General features: G+C 41.6%; 1 protein-coding gene across 1 annotated transcript; it reads left to right on the forward strand.

Annotated features, from left to right (window-relative positions):
• Positions 1-1,880: 1,880 nt before the first annotated feature.
• On the forward strand, positions 1,881-23,361 carry CD48 (CD48 molecule). The gene is made up of 4 exons (XM_061401373.1): positions 1,881-2,070; positions 17,395-17,688; positions 20,809-21,072; positions 23,125-23,361. Exons 1-4 carry the CDS (start codon positions 1,989-1,991, stop codon positions 23,202-23,204), a joined length of 720 nt encoding a protein of 239 aa, XP_061257357.1. The 5' UTR covers positions 1,881-1,988; the 3' UTR covers positions 23,205-23,361.
• The last annotated feature ends 381 nt before the right edge of the window (positions 23,362-23,742 follow it).

Below are 23,742 nucleotides of genomic sequence, written 5' to 3' on the forward strand. Positions count from 1 at the left end.
ATTCATTTGGGTCAAATAACCTTTGATAATAGGTTAGTAATACAATATTTGAATATAGGTTAATAATAATACTAATGTTCAGTGGGTAGGCCAATGTAAAGGTTTAAATAGTGAACTTACCCAAAAGGCAGGAAGAGCCTGGGTGTGGGTGGGGGAGACCAGTACTCAAACTGTGTAGGTCTGATTTCCCACATTTTGTGCAACCAGCCTATGCCACACATGATCTACTTTCTACTCCTCACGTGATTTAGAGTTGGCTCAGGTCAGAAATCCCCTTGGGTGGGTACTCTGGTTAATCAGGGTGTTTCCTGGCTGGGAAACCAAAAGCAGATATTCACTATCAGGGGTCTTTAACCTTTCCTGAGTACCAATCCCTCTGAAAACCATTGGAATCTATGGATCCTCTCACCAGAAAAGAAAACTAACACACATTCAAACAAAATTTTTTTTTTAATTTAAATTTATTTTAAATTGAAGGATAATTGCGTTACAACATTGTGTTCATTTCCGCCATATATCAACATGAACCAGCTACATGTATATGTATATTTCCACCCTCGTGGCCCTCCCTCCCACCTCTCACCCCATCCCACCCCTCTAGGTTGTCATTTGCTCCCTGAGTCATACTGAAAATGTCCACCAACTGTCTAGTTTTACATATGGTAATGGGTGCGGGGAGCGAGCTCCGCCCCTGGCAAAGGTCATGAGGAAGGAGGCTTGGCATACGCAAAGGCGGGATCAAGCCTCAGGAGTCTCCCTGGAAATTCTCAAGCAATCTACCCCCAAAACCAGAGTCTGCCTACTTTCTGCTTTGTGCTTTCACCTACACCTCTGACTTTACGGGGGGCTGTCCCCCACTACCTCTCTGAAAAAGAGTTAGCTTACAGCTCCAGTTAATAATTCCTGGGTGTGACAGTGTTTCAACCTACAAACTCCCTTGGAAGTCCTCTAGCCTGCCTGAATAGGTTTTTCCGGCCACATGTGATTGCTCAGAGCCTCCAAACTGTGAGAGGCATGAGATGTTCTAAACTGTCTAAATACAGATTCCTTTGAGCAGTTAAAAGATTGATTAGAAATTGTATTGGTGAAGGGATTTTCACTTGTTGGGCCAATGTTTGCTGCTAAGTCTCCATATCCCTTACCTGCTGTGTCCCTGGCAGTGTATTGATTAATATAATTGGTGGAAATAGTAGCTTTAATGTTTGTAACCTGGGACCCTTGAGTTAATTCTTTTTCTTGTTATACCCCACCACACCTTTGCTCTGTAGGAATGCAACTTTATCTAATGCTTTTTGGAGGCTGGCGCCTGACTTTAGAATAATCACCTTTAGAGAAAAAGGCCTCCGGGCCAGAAGATGATGCAAATCACCTAAACTTTTGCATATGATAAGTTTGCAGGAAGAAAGCCTGGCTTACTGCATGACTCTACCCCTTCCCCCATTATCCTCTATGCATAACTTAAGGTATAAAAACTACTTTGGAAATTAAAGTGCGGGCCTTGTTCACCGAAACTTGGTCTCACCATGTCGTTCTTTCTCTTACCTTCTGGCTGAATTATTCAGCTTCTTTTCTCCACTGAATTTCCTCACTGAGCTATCCTCATTCTATTACTCTTTATATCCTTAATTAACGTTTAATTAAGCAATTGTTTCCTGATCCTCGCCGACGCCGTCCCCACTTCGAATTCCCTGGATCCACCGGGGCCGGACCCCGGCAAATGGGTGTTTCAGAGCTACTCTCTCAATTCGTCCCACCCTCTCCCTCTGCCACCATATCCGCAAGTCTGTTCTTAGTTTCTTAGTGGTTTAATTAAAAAAAAAAAAAAAAAAAGCGATGGGGCTTCCTGTTTTTGGTCCCCAGGCCCCACCCATGAGTTTCTGGGTGAAGACGTCTAACCTTAAGCCTTGAATTAAAGGTGCCTTTGGTCTCTTTCTGGCTTGGCTCTGGTCTGTGTCCAGAGTTCCCGTAAAGTTCTGGAGAAGAGGAGTATGTGCTCCAGAAGGCGGGAGTGGTCTCTGACTCTGGAAATTCTACTGCTGCCTCACTTGTTCCTGGCAATCAGCATACAAGGTACTTTCCACAGATTGTCTGCCTGTAACTGTGCACTGGAGGCCCAGTCAGATGGAAAAGGGAATACAGGGCGTGTCTCCACCTGAAGTGGAGTAGTGGTTCCAGGCAGCAAGGATTTGCATCCTGGCAGCGGGGTTGGGGATTCTTCCTTAAGCTTTGGAAAATCAGGCTCCATCTCTTTTCTCAAGGGGAAGCAACAAAAATAGAACTTTGGTGAGATGGAGAAGTAGTCCTCTCACATTTAGTGCTATGGTTTGTCATCTGTGAAGTCTCTTTGCATAACAAATAACAGAAAGCTGCATGGGTAGCTGCCACATTGTAGGCTCAGGGGTGCCGTGATCCTTGAGGCATTCTTTGAGACCTCTGTCTATGCAAGGAGTTGTTTCATGAGCAAAAGTAAATAATGTCATTGCTCCAGAGAGAAATCAAAATTGTGGGAAAGGAAACTTGGGAAGGATGGCTCTGTCTAGGGTCACTGAGTGAGAGTCTGAGCAGAGGCCTCAGTAGCAGGGAAACCCTGGAACATCTGATTAAGAGTTAAGGTTCATCCTGCCATGGCTGTGTTCTGATCCCCTGTGTGGCAACTTTCCTTTTCCTGTTACAGTTGTCCAGCCCTCCACTACCTGTCTTCCTAGGTCAGCTGAGAACTGAGAACTAAGCTATTGCCTTTCTCGCTATTTCCCCTAATAAATATTTATGTCTTTTTCATTAAAGGTGCTTTAATGTTCACTACTATGGAAAAAATGAGTAAAAGTGAGTTTGAGCATGGGAAACAAAATAGCATTTTAAAATTATGATAGTATGTGATTCTGAGGCAGATGAGATAGCAATACTTAAAGGAAATCCTGTTGGCTACTCATGCAAGGCCTCTCAGGGTGGCGGAATATTGGATCTGGTTTATGACTGGCTTTGGGGGAGGAAGAAAATTTTCTCTGCCCTTCTAGGATCTCTGACTGGTGTAAGAATTAAATTGACATGAGATAAGCTAACAAGAGAAAATCAGAGTTTAATATTGTGTACATGGGTGAAACCCAGAAAAACCAAGTAACTCGCTAAAATGGCTGAAGCCCTCATCTTAAGTACCATCCTCTGCTGAAGACGAAAGAGAATGTTGAGGGTGACAGTTCTGGGAGGTTATCAGGAAAAGCACAGCAAATAAGGGTAAGTTTGTTAGGCAGATTTAAGTTAGTGCCTTCTCCACTGATAAGAGTTTCTAGAGATTTGGTCCTCCTCCTCTTCTGGTACAGAGAGGGAGACACCTTTATTAACGGAGATTTCCCTTACAAATATAAATGTTTCTTACGAAAGGGTAACTCGTACAAGGTTTTCAGAATGTTTACCATGTCTGCTATTTCCTTAGAAAACAACCAGCTTAAAACAATTAATATGCCAAAGAGACGTATATTAGTGTGGCACATTCTGCTCCCCTACACTAAGTCTAGAGACGAGATATCTTCAGGCTGCTTGTTGCTATGTGAGAGCTCCATGGGGCTTACTCAACTCATAGGTCACTAATATGATCTTGGGAGTAGGGGCTGGTATGAAGTATTCATCCAATAGTTGGGGAAGATAGAAATGCCAAGAGAAGCGGGCTATTTCAGCACTTTCTTTAGACATGAGGCCATTGTGTCTAAATCTCTTCATGTCCAGAGTATGCCTACAGATAGTTCTTTTATCTTCGGTTTATGATTCCCTCATCCCAAAGCCTGGTGGCACAGTGGTTTTACAAAAAACCCACCTGCCAATGCAGGAGATGTGGGTTCAATCCCTGGGTCAGGAAGATCCCCTGGAGAAGGAAATGGCAACCTACTCCAGGATTCTTGCCTGGGAAAACTCAAGGGCTCAGGAGCCTGGTGGACAACAGTCCATGGGGTCACAAAAGAGTTGGACATGACTGAGTGATAAAACAACACCCCATAACCACATTTCATCTGAATTTAACTTTGCTGTTTGCCTTGGAGGAGGTGCTTTCTCTCCTGCCTCTAGGCCAATATACATGCCTTTCCTTCTGCCTGAAATGTCCTGCATGCCCCCTCTCCAGCTCCGCCCATTCTTGTGTCACTTCCTCCTAGAAGCCTCAGGTTCCAGGTTATGATTGGTGAACTGCTTGGTTGTCTGTTTTCTGGAGCTCTGTGACTGCAGGGACCTTGTCCATTGCTGAACCTAATACAGTGCCTAACACAAGGCATGGGCTCAATAAATAATTGTTAATCCTATGAATGAATGACATCAAAGAACTTCCTTTCAGGCTATCTGTCCAGATTTTCCTGGGGGTATCATTATTGTTTCTTTCCCAGTAATGGATGTTTTTGTGGAGAAATTTGAGAAGTATTTTTTAAATCTCCTCCTTTGGCCCTCCTCAGACTTGAGTTTCTCAGCTCTCTGATCTCTGGGCCCACTCCTCACTGGCAGGCATCTTCCCTGTCTCCCTCTAGCACAACAAAGTGCAGTAGAAATAGCCTTTTCTGGGAATCAGAAGACTTATCTTCTTTTTTCTTAATTTTATTATCAATTGGAGGATAATTGCTTTAAGACCTAAGTTCTGAGTTCTAAGCCATGGGGTTTCCTATAAATTGTAAAAGCTTCCTGAGTCTCAATTTTCTCAACTCTATTATGGGTATAATGATACGCTCCCCATTTTTTCAAGGGTTTATTATTAAGATCAATGAAATAAAGAATGTGAAAATGCTCTGTGATTGTGACCACATACAATTTGAGATAGATAAGAGCCAGGAATATCATAAGGAAATTCCAAAGCCCAGTGCTCTCTCCTGGGCCACAGAACTGAATCTCTGCTTTTTAAACATCTTCAAACACATTTCCAAAATCTAACTCCTCATCTTTGTTCCAGCTATCTATTGCTGTGTAATAAGCCTCCACAAACCTGGGGCTTCCTCACTATGCATTTGGTCACTGTCATCTGGCCAATTAAATTCATGAGACTTCCCATCTCAGGAAACAGCACTGCATTCTTCATCTTGCCCCCATGACACACATCTGAACTCTTGATGTCTATTGCCAAATTGCTTCCCTGAAAGGTTTGTACAGGTTTGCTAAACAGTTTATCTCACTAAAGAGTTGCACATAACTCCATGTCAGTATCTTTAAAACATCTCTTTTGGTTCTTAAAATTTTACGAGAAATGACATGACTTGCTTTAGAATTTCCCCTTTAGCACTTCCTTCTTCTCCCTGGGTAGACTTTTTTGTATGAAATTACTACTTCTTTTGATCTGATTCCCCTCCCCTATACCATTTCAGTTTTACTTTTCTATAGACAAGAAACATGTGTAAGCATAGGAAAGGTCTGCCTCATTTATAAACTGCACATAAATACAGTTACTTTATCCTAAGCATTCAGATACATGAACAACTACTTATTGTTAGAATTAAATCAAAGTAGTACTTTAAGTAGTTTTCTATCTAATAAAATATGGAATTGTTAAAAGGCAAATAAAAATATTTTTCAATTTACTTAAAAAACTAAAAAAAAATATATTATAAAAAGAAATATATATATATATAAAAATAAGTAGGAAGTCAAGAGATACCTGAAGAGGCAGGCAAGTTTAGCTTTGGAGTACAAAATGAAGCAGGGAGAAGTCCAACAGAGTTCTGCCAAAAGAACAGGCTGCTCATAACAAACACCTTCTTCCAACAACACAAGAGACAACTCTACACACGGACATCACCAGATGGTCAATACTGAAATCAGAATGATTATATTATTTGTAGCTGAAGATGAAGAAGCTCTATACAATCAGCAAAAACAAGACTGGGAGCTGACTGTGGCTTAGATCATGAAATCCTTATTGCAAAATTCAGAAGTAAGTTGAAGAAAGTAGGGAAAATTACCAGGCCATGCAGGTATGACCTAAATTAAATCCCTTGCAATTGTACAGTGGAAGTGACAAATATATTCAAGGGATTAGATCTGATAGACAGAGTGCCTGAGGAACTATGGATGGAGGTTCATAACATTGTACAGGAGGTGGTGATCAAAACCATCTCCAAGAAAAAGAAAGGCAACAATGCAAAATGGTTGTCTGAGGAGGCCTTACAAAAAGCTGTGAAAAGAAGAGAACTGAAAGGCAAAGGAGAAAAGGAAAGATACACCCATCTGAATGCAGAGTTCCAAAGAATAGCAAGGAGAAACATGAAACCCTTCCTAAAGTGATCAAAGTAAAGAAATAGAGGAAAACAATAGAATAGGAGAGACTAGAGATCTCTTCAAGAAAATTAGAGATATCAAGGGAACATTTCATTTGGCAAAGATGGCCAAAATAAAGTACAGAAATGGTATGGACCTAACAGAGGCAAAAGATATTAAGAAGAGGTGGCAAAAAATACACAGAGGAACTATACAAAAAAGATCTTAATGATCCAGAAAAACCATGATGGTGTGATCACTCATTTAGAGCCAGACATCCTGGAGTGTGAAGTCAAGTGGACCTTAGGAAGCATCACTACAAACAAAGCTAGTGGAAGTAATGGAATTTGAGCTGAGCTATTTCAAATCCTGAAAGATGATGCTGTGAGAGTGCTGCACTCAATATGCAAGCAAATTTGGAAAACTCATTAGTGGCCTCAGGACTGGAAAAGGTGTTTTTCTTCCAGTCCCAAAGAAAGGCAATGCCAAAAAATGTTTAAACTACCACACCATTGTATTCATCTCACACACTAGCAAAGTAATGCTCAAAATTCTCGAAGGGAGGCTTCAACAGTATGTGAACCGAGAATTTCCAGATATTCAAGCTGGATTTTAAAAAGGCAGAGGAACCAAAGATCAAATTGCCAACATTCATTGGATCATAGAAAAAGCAAGAGAATTCCAGAAAAACATCTACTTTTGCTTCATTGACTATGGTTCATTGACACAACCTTTGACTGTGTGGATCACAATAAACTTTGGAAAACTGTTAAGGAGATAGGAACACCAGATCATCTTACCTGCTTCCTGAGAAACCTGTATGCAGGTCAAGAGGCAACAGTTAGAAATGGACATGGAACAATGGACTGGTTCAAAATTGAGAAAAGAATACGTCAAGACTATATACTGTCACCCTGCTTATTTAACTTATATGCAAAGTACATCATGTGAAATGCTTGGCTGGATGAAGCACAAGCAGGAATCAAGATTGCTGGGAGAAATATAAATAACCTCAGATATGCTGATGACACCACCCTTATGGCAGAAAGCAAAGAGGAGTTAAAGAGCCACGTGATGAAGGGAAAAGGGGAAAGTGAAAAACTGGCTTAAAATTCAACATTCAAAAAACTAAGATCATGGCATCTGGTCCCATCTATTTATGGCAAATAGATGGGGAAAAAATGGAAAAAGTGACGAACTTTATCTTCTTGAGCTCCAAAATCACTGAAGATAGTAATTGCAGTCATGATATTAAAAGAGCTTGCTCCTTGGAATAAAAGCTATGACAAACCATATTAAAAAGCAGAGACATTACTTTGCTGACAAAAATCCATCTAGTCAAAGCTATGGTTTTTCCAGTGGTCATGTATGGATGTGAGAGTTGGACTATAAAGAAAGCTGAGCACTGAAGGACCAATGCTTTTGAACTGTGGTGCTGGAGAAGACTCTTGAGAGTCCCTTGGACTGCAAGGAGATCAAACCAGTCAATCCTAAAAGAAATCAACCCTGAATATTCATTGGAAGGACTGATGCTAAAGCTGAAACTCCAATACTTTGGCCACTTAATGCAAAGGGCTGACTTATTAGAAAAGACCCTGATGCTGGGAAAGATGGAAAGCAGGAGAAGAAGGGGATGACAGAGGACAATATGGTTTGATGGCATCACCAACTCAATGGACATGAGTTTGAACAAGCTCTGGGAGATGGTAAAGGACAGGGAAGCCTGGAGTGCTGCAGTCCATGGGGTCGCAAAGAGTCAGACATGACTGAGTGACTGAACAATAACAACAATAAAAGGAAAATATCAATGAATTTATCTGAATTTACTAGAAAATCCTCTGTAATAGACTAAACCACCACTTTGATATCTCAAATTGCACTACAATGTCTGTATGTTAATTTTTGCAATCTATATTATAATAGTAATATTAACGCATCTTTATTCAACTTGTGACTGGATTATAGGATCCTTTTAGAAGAGTAGAATTTTTTCCATTTTTTAATGGTTAATCAAGTATTCTTTCTACTGTTTCTATCTTTATGTGGCTTTTTAAGGCCACACTTTCATTAGACATTTCATAACAAAACTTACTTCTCCTTTTTAAATTAATTTTTATTTTATATTGGAGTATAGTTGATTTACAATATTGTGTTAGCTTCAGGTGTACAGTGAAGTGATTCTACTATACATATGAAAGTGAAAGTGAAAGTTGCTCAGTCGTGTCCAACTCTTTGCAACCCCATGGACTATACAACCCATGGAATTCTCCAGGCCAGAATACTGGAGTGGGTAGCCTTTCCCTTCTCCAGGGAATTTTCCCAACTCAGGGATCAAACCCAGGTCTCCCACATTGCAGGTGGATTCTTTACCAGCTGAGCTACCAGGGAAGCTATATGTATACCTATATTCTTTCTTTTTTCATATCCTTTCCCCAAAACTCACTTTTCCTTTGCTATTCTCAAGCATGAGTCTCAGCCCATTTGAGGCTGCTGGGTTTTTATTTCAAGGTTTCTCTTAGCTGCTTTTCATTGATTTGTAGATGTCTAAAACCATGAATGGTAGACTAAGCTCTCTTTTATGTTGTTCTTTTGAGAAATAACTTTCTGGGCAGCTTCTTCACTGCTCCTCTGCTGTATATGTCATAATAGTCATCTTTTATCCTTTTATCCAGGACCCAACCATAAGACTTCCCTGGTGCCTCAGATGGTAGAGAATCTGCCTGCAGTGCCGGAGTCCCAGGTTCAATCCCTGGGACAGGAAGATCCCCTAAAGAAGGGAATGTCTACTGACTCCAATATTCTTGCTTGGGAATACCATTGACAGAGGAGCCTGGCAGGCTACAATCCATGGGGTTACAGAGAGTTGGACACAACTAAGTGACTCACACACACAACCATAAGACAGGGCTGCTACACTGGCCCAGGTGGGCACATTATGATACTTAAGAAACACAGTTCATTGTTCATAGGTAATTAAAAATAACTCAGATTTCTACCTGAAGTCTCTCAAAAGATGTTAAAAGGAATCCAATTTATAAGCTATAGCAATACTTCCTATCATACACTTATCTGCCCTCTTCAGTCTTCTCAAACTATTCCATTCCTCTGCAGCTCAGAGATTCTCATTCTCTTGAGCCATAATGTTATAGAACCTCTATTTTCTAAACCAACTTGAGTGGTTCCTCATAAAGGTCAAACAAATCTTAAGAAATAAGCAAGAGGAGGGCTTCCTAGATGGCCCAGTGATAAAGAATCCACCTGCAATGCAGAGACACAGGTTTGATCTCTGGGTCAAGAAGATCCCCTGGAGGAGGAAACAGCAACCCATTCCAGTATTCTTGCCTGGAAAATCCCATGGACAGAAGAGCCTGCAAAGAGTCAGACATGACTGAGCAACTAACACACACACATACCAAGCAAAAGGAAGCTAAGTGGGATAAAAATATGACTACTTGGAGGTTATGAGGAGATGAATGGAAACACTTATGTATGGATTTTTGTCCCATCCAGTCTATACTAAACAATAAATGTGGACCAAGTATTCTGGGGATTCAAAATTGAGTAAGACATGGTGTTCACCTTTGAAATGTTCACAATTTCAGTGACTCTGTTATAGCTTCTCCCTCCTCCTCACACTTTAGTTTGAAGTTCTTTGGAATGTGTTGGGGATATCCTGGACAAACAAGATCTTAATGTTGTAAATTCAGTTCAGTCGCTCAGTCATGTCTGACTCTTTGTGACCCCATGGACTGCAGCATGCCAGGCTTCCCTGTCCTTCACCAACTCTTGGAGGTTGCTCAAACTCATGTCCTTTGAGTCAATGATGCCATCCAATCACCTCATCCTCTGTCATCCCCTTCTCTTCCTGCCTTCAATCTTTCCCAGCATTAGGGTCTTTTCCAAGAGTCAGCTCTTTGCATCAGGTGGCCAAAGTATTGGAGTTTCAGCTTCAGCATCAGTCCTTCCAATGAATATTCAGGGTTGATTTCCTTTAGGATTGGCTGGTTTGATCTCCCTGTGGTCCAAGGGACTCTCAAGAGTCTTCTACAGCACCACCATTCAAAAGCATCAATTATTCGGCACTCAGCCTTCTTTATGGTCCAACTCTCATATTCATACTTGACTACTGGAAAAACTATAGCTTTGAACTACTGGAAAAACCATAGCTTTGACTAGACGGAAGTCTGTCGGAAAAGTGATGTCTCTGCTTTTTAATATACTGTCTAGGTTTGTCATAGCTTTTCTTCCAAGGAGCAAGCGTCTTTTAATTTCATGGCTGCAGTCACCATCTGCAATGATTTTGGAGCCCAAGAAACATTTTTTCCATTTTTTCCCCATCTATTTGCCATGAAGTGATGGGATTAGATGCCATGGTCTTAGTTTTTTGAGTGTTGAGTTTTAAGCCAACTTTTTCATTCTCCTCTTTCACTTTCATCAAGAGTCTCTTCAGTTTCTCTTCGTTTTCTGCCATAACAGTGGTATCATCTGCATATATGAGGTTATTGATATTTCTCCTGGCAATCTTGATTCCTACTTGGGTTTCATCCAGCCCGGCATTTCTCATGATGTACTCTGCATATAAGTTAAATAAGCAGGGTGACAATATACAACTTTGATATACTCCTTTCTCAATTTTGAACCAGTTCATTGTTTCATGTCCAGTTCTAACTGTTGCTTCTTGATCTGCATACAGGTTTCTCAGAAAGCAGGTAAGGTGGTCTGGTATTCCCATCTCTTTCAGAATTTTCCACAGTTTTTTGTGATCCACACAGTCAAGGCTTTGGTGTAGTCAATAAAGCAGAAGTAGATGTTTTTCTGGAATTCTCTTGCTTTTTCTATGATCCAATAGATGTTGGCAATTTGATCTCTGGTTCCTTTGTCTTTTCTAAATCCAGCTTGAATATCTGGAAGTTCTTGGTTCACATACTGTTGAAGCCTCCCTTCGAGAATTTTGAGCATTACTTTGCAAGTCGTGTGAGATGAGTGCAATTGTGCCGTAGTTCAAACATTCTTTGACATTGCCTTTCTTTGGGATTGGGATGAAAACTGACATTTTCCAGTCCGGTGGCCACTGCTGAGTTTTCCAAATTTGCTGGTGTATTGAGTGCAGCACTTTCACAGCATCATCTTTTAGGGTTAGCTCAACTGGAATTCTATTGCCTCCACTAGCTTTGTTCTAAGTCATGCTTCCTAAGCCCACTTGACTTCGCATTCCAGAATTCTGGCTGTAGATGAGTGATCACACCACTGTGGTTATCTGGTCATTAAGATCTTTTTCGTATAGTTCTTCTGAGTGTTCTTGCCACCTCTTCTCAATATCTTCTGCTTCTGTTAGGACCATACCATTTCTGTCCTTTATTGTGCCTGTCTTTGCATGAAATGTTCCCTGCTTTATTATTATAAAGCAGACTTCATTTTCACATGGATAAATAATGTATATTATAACTGAGTCTGAATCATAACTTCAGTCTATATGCCCTGTATTCTTTATTCCTTATTGAGTTCATTCCCATTTTTCTTTGCCCAAGGAAGTTTCAGGTAAGTTCTCTGGTCTTACCATGGTGCTGGGGACTCTTTCTTATCATCACATGTCCTAACCAAAGACCTGGTTTGTTTGTCTTTTGTGCATGCTTATGTATTTTACTAGATTTAGCTTATAAGTAAAAGCCTCTACAGGAGTTGCTGCAATTTTTTTTTTTTTTTTTGCCCCCTTCCACCACATTCTACACTTTCAGATTCACAGATAGGCATTCGTTCCTAAAAAAGTTCTAGTCCTTATTTTACCACTGTTTTGGCACAATAAAATGAATTCAATGGCAGGTGTTAAACATCTCAATAATTTATACATAGTATAGAATTTATGGATACAAAAGTAATGTAGGTAATAATAATAATCAATACATGACATTTATTATCTACTAACCAAAAGTTATGACCAACCTAGATAGCATATTAAAAAGCAGAGACATTACTTTGCCAACAAAGGTCAGTCTAGTCAAGGCTATGGTTTTTCCTGTGGTCATGTATGGATGTGAAAGTTGGACTGTGAAGAAAGCTGAGTGCTGAAGAATTGATGCTTTTGAACTGTGGTGTTGGAGAAGACTCTTGAGAGTCCCTTGGACTGCAAGGAGATCCAACCAGTCCATCCTAAAGGAGATCAGTCCTGAATATTCATTGAAAGGACTGATGCTAAAGCTGAAACTCCAGTACTTTGGCCACCTCATGAGAAGAGTTGACTCATTGGAAAAGACCCTGAATGCTGGGAAGGATTGGGGGCAGGAGGAGAAGGGGACAACAGAGGATGAGATGGCTGGATGGCATCACCAACTCGATGGACATGAGTTTGAATGAGCTCCAGGAGTTGGTGATGGACAGGGAGACCTGGTGTGCTGCGATTCATGGGGTCGCAGAGAGTCAGACACAACTGAGCGACTGAACTGAACTGAATCTTCCAAGTATTATACTAAGTATTTTATGTGTATTGATTATTTGAATTAATCAAATTATATCCTAAGCATTTTATTTGTGTTACTCTGGATCAGGGTTCTTTAGAGAAAAAGAATCAATGGGGTATATACAAATATATAGAATGAGTCTCACACAGTTTCCCAGGTGGTGCTAGTTGTAAAGAACTCGCCTGCCATAGCAGGTCAGACATAAGAGATGTCAGTTTGATCCCTGGGTCGGGAAGATACCCTGGAGAAGGGAATGGCAATCCACTCTAGTATTCTTGCCTGGAGAATAGACAGGGACAGAGGCGCCTGGAGGGCTACAGTCCATGAGGTCACACAGAGTCAGACATGACTGAAGTGACTTAGCACACACACATGGTTATGGAAGCATAATCCATATTCTGTACTTCTCTGGAGAAGTCCCATGATCTGCCATCTGTAAGATGAAGGCCAAGAAAGTTACTTGTGTAGTTTCAATAGAAATCCACAGATCTGAGAATATATAGACTCACAATTTTAGTTTATACACTCTGTAATCTTCATTCTCAGTAGACTCAACTTCATTCATCCTTCCACAAAGAGGCTTCAGGGAAGCCAGTGGTCTAGGTTGTAGTTCAAGTCCTAAGGTCCAAGGACCAGGGACACTGATGTTCAAGGGTAGAAGATGGAATACCCCAGCTCACAGAAGAAAGAAATTTGCTTTTATTCTTTCTTTTTAGTCCAATTCTGGGACTCAGCAGGTTGGATGATGCTCACCCACATTGGTGAGGGTGATCTTCTTTACCCAGTCAAATTTGAATTACCGATTCAAATGTTAATCTCTGCTAGAAAAAACCTTACAGACCATCCAGAAAGAGTGTTTTACCAGCTATCTGGGCATCCTTTAACTCAGTAAACTTGATACATGAACTTCACCATCACAAACTCTGTAAGATAAACTAAAATGAAGGCAGAGAGGTCAGGTAAAATGTTCACAGTTACACGGCTAATAAGTGACAGGGTCAGGATTTGAATAGTCTAATTCCAGAGCCCATGTTCTTAACTATCATACTACAATGGAAATGAGTTTAATTCATAAGACTCATTTTCTGTCTTTAGGAAGCTTCTAGGGATTTTCCAGGCAAAAGTACTGGAGTAGGGTGCCATTGCCTTCTCCGAGTCTGGTGATAAAGGCAAGTAATCGGTATTAAATGGATTACTTTAATATGATATGAGTTTTAAGATATAGGCATGAACAGGATGTTGCAGCTTTCCTTCCCCCTTCCTTTACCACGTATGAGTAATGATTAAAAAAAAAAAAAAAAAAAAAGCCATCCTGGTAGATGGCGGTGACTTCCTACTTAGAAATAAAGTGGTTAATTGTGGGTTGTGTTATATTCTTCAGCATATTTTTGAGACTCAATGGAAAGTCTACCAAGGATGCCTAAGCCAACAGTTTTCAACCAGAATGAAGGTGGTAAGATTTTTGCCTCCCCGGGAGCATTTGGCATTGTCTGGAGACATTTTTGAAGATCACAACTGGAATGATGTTACTGGCATCTAGTGAGCTGAGGCCAGGGAGGCTACTACACATCTTACAATACACAAAGACATCCCTGCACAAGGAATTCTCCGGCCCAAAATGTCAATAGTGCCAAGGCTGAAAAACACTGACCTAGGCTGTCTATTATCACCACTTTTATTAATTCATATGGAAACAAGCAATGGAATGAGAACAAGTCTAGAATACATGTCCAGTAATTTTGAAATCCTAAAGAGAATGTATGGTCTAAGAGGTAAGAGACAGTCTACATTGCTGGTGTTGGAGCCTAGCACATGACCTGGCATGTAGTCATTGTTCAAATATTGTTGTTTTGCCGGGGTCCTGCCCCGGCTGGATCAGGGGTTCCCTCGGGAGGACGGCATCAGCGACTGAGAGAAATAGAGAAAGAGATAAGGAAAGATATTTGCAGTTAAGAAAATAGAGGAGAGAAAAGAGGCTGATATTCCTTGGTTTATGCAGAAAGCCAATAAAGCCCCAGCACGGGACTTGCTCTGTTCACGTAGGCCGCAGGCGCCCTCTCGAATAGCTGAATGTGCCCCACCTTAGGCACCTTCTCGAGTGGGTCTTAGAAGCCCAGGCAGGAAAGTGAAGGCAGAGGGCCCCTGCACTCCAGGGAATCAGCCTGAAAAGGAAAAGGAAAGAGAAAGAACGACATGGGGAGACCAAGCTTGATGAGCATGGCCCACACTTTATTTTCCAAAGTAGTTTTTATACCTTAAGTTGTGCATAGAGGATAATGGGGCGGTGGGGAGGGGTAGAGTCATGCAAGGTCAGCAGTCCTTGATCCTTATCGAAGCCAGGCTTTCTTTCTGCAAACTTATCATATGCAAAAGCTTTAGGTGATTTACATCACCTTCTGGCCAGGAGGCTTGTTAACATTTTATGACCCTTTCTTCAGAAAACTTATTTTTCTCTAAAGGTGATTATTCTAAAGTCAGGCGCCACCCTCTGAAAGCATTAGATAAAGTTGCATTCCTATAGGGCAAAAGTGTGATGGGTTATAACAAGAAAAGAATTAACTCCAGGGTCAAAGGTTACAAACATTAAAGCTACTACTTACATTTCTATATACCAACTATATTAATCAATACACTCCCAGGGACACAGTAGGTAAGGGATATGGAAACTTGGCAGCAAGCATTAGCTCAACAAAGAAATCCTCTACTAGTTCTATTCTAACAATTTTAACTCTCTGAGAAGCTCTGCATTGTTAGAATATCTTAAGCGTCCCATGCCTCTCGTGGTTGGGAGGCTGTGAACAATCACATGTGTAGCTGCAGGAGTCCAAACAAACCTGTCAGGCAAGCTAGAAAGTCATCAGAGGGGTTTGAATTGAAACACTCCTATTATGCCCGGGAAAATTATTAACTAGAGCTCTAAGTTAATTTTCTTCAGGGAAAGGTGGTCGGGGATAGCCCCCCGTTAATGTCAGAAGAGTTGGTGAAAATCATGAAATAATAAAACAGACAGATTCTGGTTTGGGGGTAGACGCTTAGGCAGACCAGGGGGGCCCTTGAGCCCTGGACTCGCCTTGCCTGTCAGAGCTCTCCCGCATGAACTTGTCATGGGTGGGAACTCCCGTGCTGGCTCCCAGCATTGTTTGGACTGATTGATTATGTCACAGAGATTATAGAGTATGGGATGGACCAATCAGAAGCACTGTGGAAATTAATGCCTACATGTGTCTGTGAATGAAACAGGCATAGGTTAAATGCTCCATAACTAACTGTTCAATGGATAGTTGGAAGGATTAATGACTAGGAACTTGAAAGACCTGGGGACATAGGTATTTTTAATTTTTATTCAAAAGAATGTTTTTGTAAGTGATAGACATGTGGAAAGTAACAGCCTATGGGAAAACCTAAATGAACTTTTTGGCCAACCCAAAAAGTAGGTGTAAATACAATGCTAAGCAATGTGAGGTTTTGTGTATCAGTACATGAGGTAAGAGTGATAGAGATTTATTTCCTCTTTCCTCTCCTATTAAGCTTCTTTCTACTGCTATTTCTCAATGCAAGAAACATAAGAGACACGGGTTTGATCCCTGGGTCGGGAAGATCTCCTAAAGAAGTGCATGTCAACTCCAATATTCTTGCCTGGAGAATCCCCATGGACAGAAGAGCCTGGTGGGCTACAGTCCATAGGGTTGCAAAGAATCAGACATGACTGAAGTGACTGAGCACTCACTGCTCTTTCTCAGTCTATACATTTATACATAGATTTCTTTCATTCACAAAAGTCAGCAGACTTCCCTTCATCTTTATTTTCTGGCTATCATCCTTTTCTTCTTGCCTTCATGAAATCAGGTCTTTTAGAACTGAGGCTTATACAATTTGGGGTGCTCTCACGAGAAAAAGAATAGAACTGTAAATACAAATAGGAACAAAAATAAATGTAGTTAGAATGAGAACAGAAGTCCCAATGTGTCACAAGTTTTTAAAAAGCTGACAAATACAAAGATCACAAAAGCCAGAAAAATAGCACGATATTTTTATTAGTAAAATGCTCACTCTTCTATAATACTTTGTCACTGAATAACTCTAGTTCCCCTTCATTTCAAACCTTGTGTCTCCTTTACTTCTTGCCTAGTGCTGTGTGTGCTCCATTGTTCAGCCATGTCTGACTCTTTGCAGCCGCATGGATCTGCTAGGCTCCTCTGTCCATGGAAGTTTCCAGACAAGAATACTGGAGTGGTTTGCCATTTCCTATTCCAGGGGGTCTTCCAACCCAGGGATCGAACTCGTGTCTCTTGTGTCTGCTGCATTGGCAGGTGTATTCTAGCTGCCACTAATGCCAACTGGGAAGCCACTGCTAGGGAACTAAATTGAGTCACAGGGAGCACAAGCACAGAGGGGAAATGTGACTTATAATTTTATTTGAAAATGTTCTGGTATGAGAGTAAGGAAGGGAGGCAGGGCCAGCTCAGTGTCCCTTTTCTTTATCATCTAGGGTAGAATTAGATGGATTATAAGCACGTTGCCTATCCCCATGCCCACTTCTCAAGCTCTAGCTTTCACTGAATTCCCTATCAGGGGTCAGGTCCTCTGATAAAGATCATACTCTCTCCTCCCAAGCAAAAATCTCTCCCTTCTTCCTTGTTCCACCAGCCCAGGCTTTGGGCTACTGGGCAGCTCTGCTTTCTCTAAAATGGGTCTCACTCATTCTGACTTTCATTGGCAGGACATTCAAAATATGCAATCCCTGGCGACAATGTGACTCTACACATCTCCAATCTGCCTAAGAACCACAAGTCACTCACCTGGTTTTATACTACTGACCAGAAGATTGTAGAGTGGGAATTTGATGAGCCTATGTACTTCAATACTAAATTTAAGGACAGGGCCACGCTTCATCCTCAAAGTGGCGCACTGCTCATCCGCAATATCCAGAAGGAAGACAGCAGTACTTACCTCCTGAGGGTGCTGAAGGACAATGGAGACGAGGAGGAATGGAAGATCTCACTAATGGTGCTTGGTGAGTTAGGGTAACCAAAGGGCTAGTCGCCACTCTAGGGACCCAGACAGATCACTGGAAAGCTTCCTGGTGATTCTGGGGACTCTCCATGGGAGGGGGAGAAAAAAACCTCAGGACAGGCTTAATCCATTTCTCCTGGAGCCAGTTCCACTTGGAAGTGAGTCTGGGCCAGCAGACCCCAAAGTAGATAACTTTGGGACATTTAAAACCTCTTCTGACATTAGAGAGTCTAAGATTTGAAGAGGAAGGAGACAATAAAGATGGTTTCCTTTCTATTCTCTTCATGTTCTCTTGTGGTCAATCCAAATAAGTTCTGAGTTCTTCTTTTTTAACTGATTTTTTGGTTGTACTGGGTCTTCATTGCTCCATGCAGACTTTCTTGAATTGTGGCAAGTGGGGGTTACTCTTTGTTGCAGTGCATGGGCTTCTCAATGTGGTGGTCTCTGGTTGTGGAGCATGGGTTCTAGGCATGTGGGCTTTAGTAGCTGCAGCTTGCTGGCCCTAGGATGTGTGGGCTTCAGTAGTTGTAATGCATGGGCTTAGTTGCTCTGCAGTATGTGGGATCTTTCCAGACTAGGGATGGAACCCATGTCCCCTGCATTGGCAGGCAGATTCTTAACCACGGGACCACACTTACTGGCTGTGTGACCTTGGAGATAGATCTTGACATCTCTGTCCCATTAGGTAAGATTCTGTTGATGGCAAGTAATAGAGGCCAACTTGATATACCTTTAGAAAAGAGGAGATTTTTTTTTTAAAGCTATGACTTCTTAAAGCAATGAAAGAAGTTTAGAAGAGTTGAAAATGACTGAAGATGAGGAAGAATGAGACCCTGGCCCAGTCTAGAGCCTCTAGCCACTGGAATCTTTAGTGTGAAAGTGGATCCCTGCCAGTACACTATCTCTCTCTAGGCTTTCATATCTCTTAGTTTAAATTCTCAAGAAAGAGAAATTGACTAGCCCATCTTGGTTCAGGTATGTGATTTAAACTCTTATGGTCCAAAGAGTCAGCTTATAAGGCAGAAACTTGGTTCTTGGGGATATTGTCAATTATTAGAGGAGGAGGGCTGGGCAGACATCCAAGGGAGATGTGCCCCTCAGATCCTTGCGTTCCTCATCATATTGTGAGGATAATTATATCTTTTTAGGATGTTATGAGAATCAAAGTAGATAATGAAAGTGAAAACACTTTTAAAATGCTGGAACTTCCCTTGTGGTCCAGTGGTTAAGACTCTATATTTCCACTGCAGGGGGCGTGTTGAGTTCAATTCCTGGTTGAGGAACAAAGACCCCACATGCCACATGGTACAGTCAAAAATAATAAAATTATAACCAAAAAAAAATGTGCCAGAAGATTTTGTGTCTGGTGAGGAGCCTTAAAAATGCTAAAATGCTGCAAAGAATGAAGAAATTGTATATATTCATGTCCCACTAACATGGGTCATGATGGTCCCTGGTCTAAGAGGCTAGAATCGCCTTCTTGCTCACTTCCTGCATATCATATGTCCTAAAATTGCAAGATGTACTAGCAACAGGAAATATTCAAAGGTTCCTACAGTGATTTTCAAAAAAAAAAAAAAAAAATCTGAAATATACATCATTTACCAGATTTTGTGGCAAATATTCCCATCACAGCCAACTGTAAACTGCTATCGGTTTCATTTCACAACCAACTTACAAAATTTCTGAATATCCTACAAGCCATAAGCTTATGTGGCTTTAGTACACTTGCCTCTGGATAAGGCTCTGAGGATGCGATTAGTGGAAGGATCATCCTTCTGTCCAGCTCAGGAATTTCTAAAGCTCAAAGGGGGCATCTTGGAACCAGACTGCTCCATCTGGCTCTGGAGTGCTCAGGGCTGATCTGCTTACTATGGGAAATGCGGAAGGTTTATAAGACTTGAGGCCAGACCATAGGAAATGAGTAAGCATATGAATACTGCTCATGTAAAGTATGCAAGAGGAGTCCAGCAATGTGATAAGGTTTCATGGAGGAGATGGAACTAGAGTTCAGGAGGTCAGATTGGTAGAGCTTCCATTGCCCCTCACAGACCTACAACTCAGAAGTCAGCTCTGATTGGGTCAATTCTCTGCTACATTTTAATCCTATGACTTCTGAGCTGCATTGATTCTGTAGGTGTTTTACCCTTGACCAGAAGGAAAAGACCTCAGAGGATTTCAGGTAAAGCAGTCCTAGTCAAGGAAGGAGCATATGATGGGATTACATCTCAACCCATCTGCCTGCAGAATGAAATCAGTGATGATGCTGTGACCTTCAACATGCATACATCACACCCAGCAAAAGCACTTACTCATAGATGATGGCACTGTATCTTACTAACATTGTGCTATGAAGTAGGGTCATTTTACATTTGAGAAGGAGTTCAGAGGGTTAGTTGTCTTGCCTCTCAGAGCCACTCTCTCAGAGTCAAGTCCAGGACCCAAGCTTGTCTCACTGTAAAGTGAGTATTTTGTCTTTTCTATTGCATAACTGCTTCATCCCTACACACATCCATCCCTACATCCATTCACCTTTCCCTTTCATCAAAATACCTGCTCTGTAGCAGGCACTGAGATACCAAAGTTAACAGATGCAATTCATCACTACCAGCTTGCACCAGGAGGTCCATGAGGTTCTCTGTAGTTCTGCCAGAGTTCAGGAAAGGTGTAGAGCAGTATCTCTTACCCCAGGACTCTCACTGTGTCTGAGCCCAAGAACTCTTGAAAGATTGACTGATGGGCTAAGGTGCCAAGTGTGGGTCATTTCTAGAGAAGGGGCCCTGAGTAGCTCAGCCAGTTGGGATATCAAGTTCAACTCTAGCTGATCTCTGTGCTAAAACTCTGCTGTTCTTTCTGGCCCACAGATGGGCGTAACTCCATTTTGTTTCTGGGTAACTGGCTCCCTCTTCTGGATCCAGTTTAGCTTCATGCCAAGGAGTAGCTCTTTCCCTTTGAAGCCTACAGAGGTCAAAGCTGCTCACTAGCTCCCTCTACAGGGCCCTCTTCTCCATGGCTGCTCCTCAGGACCTCCCTTTGCACTTTGTTGGCTAAAACCTCCCAGCATAAAAGCTTCATAAATGCATAAACCTATTGTCTCATCTTATAACATCTTCATCTTCAGACCCTGTACAGAAGCCTGTCATAACAGTCAAGAAGCTATGGGAAATGAACAACTGCAAACTGATGCTATCCTGTGTGATCCAGAACCAATCTGTAGACTACACTTGGTATTGGGAATCAGGGTCCTTTCCAAAACAGCTACAGGGCAGTGTGCTTCAAGTGGTCCACACGCCACAAAACTACTCAAAGTCTTATACCTGCCAAGTCAGCAATCCTGTAAGCAGCCAAAACAGCACAATCAACTTCACTTCACCCTGTGAACAAGGTAAGAGACACTGCCAAGGGAGCTGAGGTGGGCACAGGGTAACTAGTTTTCTCTTGAATGAAGAAAAGTGTAGGGATCTTTTCCATCCACTTGTCATAGAGTTTGATGGAGAATCCCAAAGGAACTAGTGAGGTGTGGTAGACTTGGGTTCTCTTGTGTCTCTGACATGGGCTCCCAGCAAGCTTCCCTCACCTTTGTGGAGCTCAGTGTCCTCACCTGCAAAGGGCTCTCATGTCCCCTTTTCCTTCCCTGCTTTAATAAGTGCATGGTCCTGGAATCTGAGGGCAGGGTCCTTGCAGGATAATCTGAGATTTCAAGGTGAGTAGGGAGGAAAAAGGCAAGTAGAGGAACAGTCCAGATACTGTTGTGCAGCAACATAAAGGTGTTTCTGGTAGACACCAAAGGAAAGAAGGGCCAAGAAATGGTTAATCAGGAGTGAGGAGCAAAAGAAAGAAGGGCCAAGTGGATGAACATGAGTGGGAATGAGTGGTGAGCAAGAGAACCTGGCCTTAAGACTGAGATTTTCTGCTCTTCCCCAGTTGTATGCCCCTTGATAAAGTTGGAAAGGCAAACTCTGGGTTTCATGTTTCAGATTTCTCTATCTCCTGGGAGGCCCCACTCAATAGAGCATCACTCCTGGCTCTCTCTCAAGCCTACACAGGTCCCATTGTGGGGTAGCTACAATTATAGATTTTGGAATCAATCACACCTGGGATTAATCCTGTGACTATTACTTATTAGCTAAACAAGTGACTTAGCTTCTCCAAGTCATGTTCTTCTTAAATAAGATGAAATAATAGTTCTTATCGCGTACTGTTCTGAGAATTAAATTAGACAATACAGGTAACTACCTACCACAGTATCTAAGAAGCCTTCAGTGAGTGGTAGTTAAATTAGATCCACCAAGTCCTTTTAATTATAGAGACTCTAGGGATTTGGGGGGCCACTTGATAAATTTGAATCACTCTCTTCAGCATTCTAGGCCCTGTACTCTTCACACCCCTGAAATCACATCCCCAAGCCCTGGTGTATAAATCTCTCCAGAATAACTCATACCTGTGGTGCCAACATTTACCTGAGATCCTTTTCACACCCAGTCACTAGGGATTGTTGCTCCTGGGAACATGGCTCTTCCATGGTCTTCCTGGACCCAGTCTACTCTGCTCACCTACACTGATTTCTTTGCCTCTGCTCCCATACATGAACTATAGAAACTATAAGTTCTGTGTTCTTCCCAACCAAGTGGTCATGTCTCTTCTAGTCTTTCATGATACGCCCTGCTTTTCTACCACCGAAGATCCAATATAAGACTTTGGTGTCTGACCATGAGACCACCAGTTGGCTGGGTGGTTCTAAAATCACCTTTACATCAACACCATATCCTGAGATCCAGAAAAAGGAAGAGACACAGTCCTTGTTCTTTATAGAATGAAAGTGACTGCCCATTCACAGAGAGGATGAAAGCAATAATACATTTCTTTTTTGAAGGTCTAAGCCCATCTTGTTACTTTTCAGCTACCTAAATTATCCTAGAAGAGCATCCTTAATTGCCCTTCCATACTTTATCACTCTCCTCTCCTCCTCTCCCTTGCTTTATACTTCTATATCTCTTAGTTTCCTTTATTTTTTTTTCCTTCCCCACTGAGTTGGTACTGATGGTTGGTAGTGTGGATAAACAGGCAAACCTTTCTCCCCTAAACTTAGCATACATATGAACTACTGCACTTGAAGGTCTGCCCTACTTAACTGCTGTCCAGTGTAGGAGAATGATTCTTTTCTAGGCCCACAGACATGCCAAGATAATCTTCATGTACAGGACTCAGCTAAACCAGTAATATTGAAAGGATTTCTGTGTTCTTTCTACTTTACATCTGGGAGGTTGAGCTCTTGCTCATCTGGGAAAAAGGATGTGCAGGGGACACTGTGTCTGGATTCAGAAAGGAAATACATTCCCTTGCTATAGAAGCTCCCATGCCAATGTTCAGCACCCCTTCCCCTTCTCAACAAATTAATCAGGACACCTAAATGTCTTGCATTTTCTTACTCTTTCAGCCTCCTCCTCTGAAGTAGCTCGGACAGCAACTTGGCTAGTGATCATTGTAACCACTCTTCTCAATCTCCTATGGATCTGAGAAGAGCTAACTAGAGTGAAACTTCAAGAATGCAAGATTTTTCCCTCATTGGCAATCGGCTATTAACCAGGACCGAAGCTCTGGCTATATGGAATAGGGGAAAGGACTGAGATGTTTAAAAGGAGATTCAAATAAAATTTGTATAATCTCAGTAATATTTTATTTTGTATTTTCTAATTGTTTTTGTAGCATATATGTACATATGTACTTTCCCATAAAAAGTGGGCAAGAATGTATTCTGCAATGTTTTTTTGTTTCAATAAACAATGCTATAATTGTCAAAATTGATTATTGAATCCTAGGATCCAAAAAACCCAACAAATCGACTAAGCTCTCTCACCATGGTCTTTCATCACAGGATGGCAAGAGCTCCCAGGCCCACCACTAGCATAACAATGGGAATTTTTGCTCTTTGTTTGCCTCCTCTGTGGTTCTTCATGGGCCTGGAGCTGATAGGGTCACTAAAAGATAAGTTTCCCTTTCAACAAACTGTCCTATCACAGATCACTTCCTCTTTACATCAAACCAAGCTTATCTT

The sequence above is a fragment of the Bos javanicus genome, chromosome 3 (genome assembly GCF_032452875.1).
Source record: "Bos javanicus breed banteng chromosome 3, ARS-OSU_banteng_1.0, whole genome shotgun sequence".
NCBI lineage: Eukaryota > Metazoa > Chordata > Mammalia > Artiodactyla > Bovidae > Bos > Bos javanicus.

Excerpts from the sequence above, each read along its gene's own strand:
- CD48 (XM_061401373.1), top strand. The coding sequence starts at position 1,989 with ATGTGCTCCAGAAGGCGGGAGTGGTCTCTGACTCTGGAAATTCTACTG. Across the intron at positions 2,071-17,394 it reads CCTGGCAATCAGCATACAAG|GACATTCAAAATATGCAATC; the intron begins GTACTTTCCACA and ends TTTCATTGGCAG. Across the intron at positions 17,689-20,808 it reads GATCTCACTAATGGTGCTTG|ACCCTGTACAGAAGCCTGTC; the intron begins GTGAGTTAGGGT and ends CTTCATCTTCAG.